The 4920-nt window shown below is 54.5% G+C and overlaps 1 protein-coding gene across 1 annotated transcript in view; it reads right to left on the bottom strand.

Annotated features, from left to right (window-relative positions):
• The window catches only part of LOC140397072 (alpha-1A adrenergic receptor-like), a 42283-nt gene extending 37653 nt beyond the window's left edge, over positions 1-4630 (bottom strand). The window contains exon 1 of the mRNA XM_072486105.1: positions 3730-4630. Within this exon, the coding sequence (XP_072342206.1) occupies positions 3730-4630 (901 nt within the window). The remainder of the gene's footprint in view (positions 1-3729) is intronic.
• Between the last annotated feature and the right edge of the window lie 290 nt (positions 4631-4920).

Raw genomic sequence — 4920 nt, 5'->3', positions numbered from 1 at the left:
TCTCTCTGTCAGTCTCTCTCTCTCTCTCTGTTGGTCTGTCGGTCTCTCTCTCTCTCTCTGTTGGTCTCTCACTCTTTCTCTGCCTGTCTGTCGGTCTCTCGCTCTCTCTGCGGTCTCTCTCTGTTGGTCTCTCGCTCTCTCCGTCTGTCGGTCTTTCGCTCTCTCTGCGGTCTCTGTCGGTCTCTCGCTCTCTCCGTCTGTCGGTCTCTTGCTCTCTCTCTCTGCAGTCTCTCTCTGTCGGTTTCTCTCTCTCTGTCTCTCAGTCTCTCTGTCTGTCTGCCGGTCTCTCGCTCTCTGCGATCTCTCTCTGTCAGTCTCTCTCTCTCTCTCTGTCATCCTCATCCAGCATCCTCATTCTGTTGTAATGGTTTCTTCCAATATTTTTTACAACAATCATTCTTTCCCAGAATGTCCACGCTGTTGAAATCCTCCGCTCCACGCGATTGTATTACTGCTTTCTAATTTCCCCACTGTATTTGTCCCGCATTGGTGGTGCTTGCACCATGGGTCCCCTGAGATATTCATTTATTTATATAAAAATGCAATTTCCTATCCACTGTACATGCAACCTTGCCAAGTAAAAGCTAATAACTGGAACTATCCTTTCAGACTGAGCTCCATTAACCTTGTGCTGGGTTTTAAATGCGACTGAACCCATGTGGACTGCCGGCATTGACGTTTCCACCATTTAAAATTTTAATTTCTGTCTGGACTCATTCTGTTTCTGTAGAATGGATCTCAGAATTGTGAATGAACAATTTGGGGCAGGATGCTCTGTTCAGGGCCAGATTCTCTGATTCTGAGGCTAAGTGTGGAGGAACCGTGGCGTTTTACGTGGGGGGAAAATCGATGCTGCGACCGGTGAGGGGCTAGCATCCGCACCACGTAAATGCCCGGCCTCCACGAAATAAATGGCTGGAGAATTGCTGGGTCTGTGGCCGCGCATGCACATGGTGCCGACCTGCAGCGGTCGCGCCGTACAACATGATGCTGGCTGGGCGCTGACCCGACCTGCCAGATAGTCCCCCCCACCCCCCCCCCCCCCCGGTCAACTCCTCGCCACCACCCACCAGTCCACCCAGCCCTCGGCGAAGGCCCTCCCTCCCCCCACCGGCCAGCAGCACAGATCCCGCCCGACTGTGGTTACCGCTGCACACAGTCCGCGTCCGCCATGCCGGGTTCCTGCATGGATGGGACTACACGTCAACCGCGTGATCGTGAACTCGGCTCATCGGCGATGGAGCACCGGGGGTGGGCCTGAGGCCGTCCTCACGGTGTGAGCCGCGATAACACTGTTTCGGAGGTGTCCCTGTTGGGGGAGGTCACCCTTGTTACAAGGTTCCCTGTGGACGATTCTACCTGTTACAGCGGTCCCTGTAGGGTGGGGATGCCAGGTGGTCTGGTAGAGGAGGCGTGGGCAGGCAGTGCATTGTTTGGGGGGGGGGGGCGCCCGTGGTCTCCGCCAGCATGGTCCAGGTGTGGTGGATCTTGCAGTTTGCCAAGAGGGCAACCGTTACCCCTTGGTCCACTGTGTGTTGCACAAGTGATCTGCCACCACGTAATTGCCAACCACGGGGACTGAAGAATCACAGGAGGGTTGAGCAAAGGGCGCTTGGCCCGCCAAATAGATGCAAATTGGTCATTTAGACCCCTTTCCATTGATTTACATCCCCACCTCCCGCCGGCGCGCATCGTGGACCACGCTCGCACTACCAATGAGCGCCAAACCCGATTCTCGCCAACACCCGATTTTCTGTCCCATTGGGGAATGCATTTCGGTCATCCCGGGATGGAGAATCCCGCCCTTGCAGTTTTTCTTGCAAAGATGAGGGGCGGGATTCTCTGTCTGACTGCACCCGTTTTTTGATGCGGCATCGGCAGTGGGATTCCACGTCCCGCCAGCCGGTCAATGGGGTTTCCCATTGTGGGCACCCTCCATGCCGTCGGGAAATCTGCGGGCATGAGTGCACTGCTGGCTAAAAGGATGATCCCGCCAGCAGAGAATCCTGCCCAAGGACTGAGCCTTGGTGCGACAGGTTACTGCAAAATTCAAGGAACTTTCTTACTGAACAAGTTATTTTTCTTGAAACCAAGCAGTGAAAATCTAAGAATAAAGTGCTCATTTTGTGAACCATTGAGTTTGTATTTTGTTCAAATCTGCTGTCTGTGCCCAACTTGCTTCCAGCCACGTTCACTGTTCTCCCATTTCCCCATCACCTTTGTACTACCTGAAGTACATCAGCTCCCAGTTCAGTAGTGCCTCGACTTTAAAAATGATCTTTGTTTCCATGTTTGTCCATGGTCTCCCGATCCCAGACTCCTCCAGCCTTAGAACTCTTTGAGGTACCTGAGCTCACCTGATTCTGCTCTTTTGAGCATCCCAGATTTTCAGCTACCTTGGCCTCGAAGCTCTGGAATTCCCTCCCCAAAACCATTTGCCTTCCTTCCTCTATTATTTGTTGGCTCGACCAGCATTTGCTGCCCGTCCTGAATTGCCCTGACTGAGGTTCAAGTGGCATACCAAGTGCTGTTCGGGAGGGAGTTCCAGGATTTTGACCCAGCGACAGTGAACAAACGGCCGATATATTTCCAAGTCAGGGTGGTGAGTGATTTGGAGGGGAACTTCCTGCATGATGTCCCCATGTACCTGCTGCTCTTGTCCTCCTGGGTGGAGGCTGAGGAGCTTCACGGAGTTCCCGCAGTGTACCTTGTAGATGGTGCACACGGCTGCCACTGTGCGCCAGTGGTGGAGCGAGTGAATGTTTGTGAAGGGGTGCCAATCAAGTGGGCTGCTTTGTCCTGGCTGGTGTCAAGCATGTGAGTGTTGTTGGAGCTGCACTCATCCAGGCAAAGGGAGAGTATTTCATCACACTCATGGACCTGTGCCTTATAGATGGTGGACAGGCTTTGGGGGAGTCGGGAGGTAAGTTCCTTGCTGTAGTATTCCGAGCCTTTGACCTGCCCTGGTAGCCAGAGTATTAATTTGGCTAGTCCAGTTCAGTTTCTGATCAATGGTAACCCTGAGGATGTTGATGGTGGGCGCAATGCCATTGAATGCTTGGGGGCACATAATAACACGTTTCAGAACAACAAATTACGACTGTTGGACGTGTTGAAATTTTCAAAGCAGAAATATGAAGGGAATATTGCCGAAGTGATCTTGCTGCCTCCCACTGACAACATACCAAAAATGTACTCCCACCATCGAAAGAGAAACTCTCGCCAATATGAACTCCGACCTGGGAATGTTCAGTGTTTTCTGATGAAATTACGACAGCTGAGCTCTCCGTTTATCTAATTCAGTAAGAAGTCTGACAACACCAGGTTCAAGTCCAACAGGTTGGTATCGAATCACCAGCTTTCGGAGCACTGCTCCTTCCGCCGGTGAATGAAGAGGTAGATTCACCTGAGGAAGGAGCGGTGCTCCGAAAGCTAGTGATTTGATACCAACCTGTTGGACTTGAACCGCGTGTTGTGAGACTTCTTCCTGTGCCCACCCCAGTCCAACGGCGGCATCTCCACATAACACGCCTGTTCCGAATCAGATGTGATCAGATAACACCAACTGTGGAAGGTTGCGATAAATTGTCAGCAAGCTCAGTTCAAGAGAACATTCCTGGTGTTTTTAATCACAGTCAACGACTCAGAGGACAAAACAGAAGTTTGAATATTTACTCAACTTTCCCCATTCAACCCCAAATCCCACCCTTGAACAAAATCGTGCCTTACCTAATGGGAGGATGAGAAAGAACGGGAACCAGCAGAGGATGAAGCCCCCCACGACAATCCCCAGCGTCTTGGCGGCTTTCTTCTCCTTGGAGAACCTGAGCAACAAGACTGACAAGTGGGTCTTGCGCTGAGCGCCCTTGTTCCTGGAGTGGAGGCGGGCGGGCGAGCTGCCCGCCCGGGCTTCCCCCCGGTGGATCCGCAGGGTCACCTCCTCGGCCTCTCTCTTCCTGCCGGCCCGCAGGCTGCGGGTCTCCCTCTGGGCCACCAGGTAGACCCGGCAGTACATGACCAGGATGATGGCCAGCGGCAGGTAGAAGGAGCCGCAGGCGGAGAAGAGCACGTAGCCCGGCTCCTGGGTCACCTGGCAGAGGGTCTCGTCGGGCGGGGCCGGCTCCTTCCAGCCCAGCAGCGGGCCGACCGAGATCAGCAGGGCCAGCAGCCAGACGGCGCCCAAGCTCAGGAGCCCCCGCCGCTCGGTCATGATGCCGGGGTGGCGCATGGGGTAGCTGACCCCGATGTAGCGGTCGATGGAGATGAGGCAGAGGCTGAGGATGGAGGCGGTGGAGCAGAGGACATCCAGCGCCGCCCAGACGCTGCAGAAGAGGCGGCCCAGCGCCCAGTGGCCGGCAATCTCCAGGCTGGCCGAGAAGGGCAGCACGGTGCAGCTGAGCAGCAGGTCGGCAATGGCCAGGTTGACGATGAAGTAGTTGGTGACCGTCTGCAGGTGCCGGTGGCAGGCCACCGACAGGATGACCAGCACGTTCCCCAGCAGGGCGAAGAGGATGAAGGAGCCTAGCACCACGCCCAGGACCACCGCCCGGCTCACGCTGAGGGGTTGGTGGTGGCAGGCGGAGCAGTTGACAATGAGCACCGAAGTCCTGTTTTCGGAGGGGAATCTCATCTTCAGCCCCTCCCCTCAAAGAGCCTGCAGACCCCCAAATTCACCGTCCAGCCTGGGCACGTTCAGTTGGGTTGCCAGAGAGAGGAGACCTGCCGCTTCCCGAGGAACTTTCAACTCTTGAAGAATCAACTCTTCACCTGCAGTGGCCAAGAGTTGGCTTTGGACCTGGGGCGAGGAAACTTGCTCTTCCCAGCTTCTGTCACTCTCTATCTCTCTTCTTTCTCCCTCTATCTCTCTTCTTTCTCTCTCTATCTCTCTTCTTTCTCTCTATCTCTTCTTTCTCTCTCTAT

Source organism: Scyliorhinus torazame, chromosome 20, assembly GCF_047496885.1.
Source record: "Scyliorhinus torazame isolate Kashiwa2021f chromosome 20, sScyTor2.1, whole genome shotgun sequence".
NCBI classification, from domain to species: Eukaryota; Metazoa; Chordata; class Chondrichthyes; order Carcharhiniformes; family Scyliorhinidae; genus Scyliorhinus; species Scyliorhinus torazame.
The sequence above is the reverse complement of the archived record's forward strand: the minus strand, read 5'-3'. Positions and strand labels throughout refer to the sequence as shown.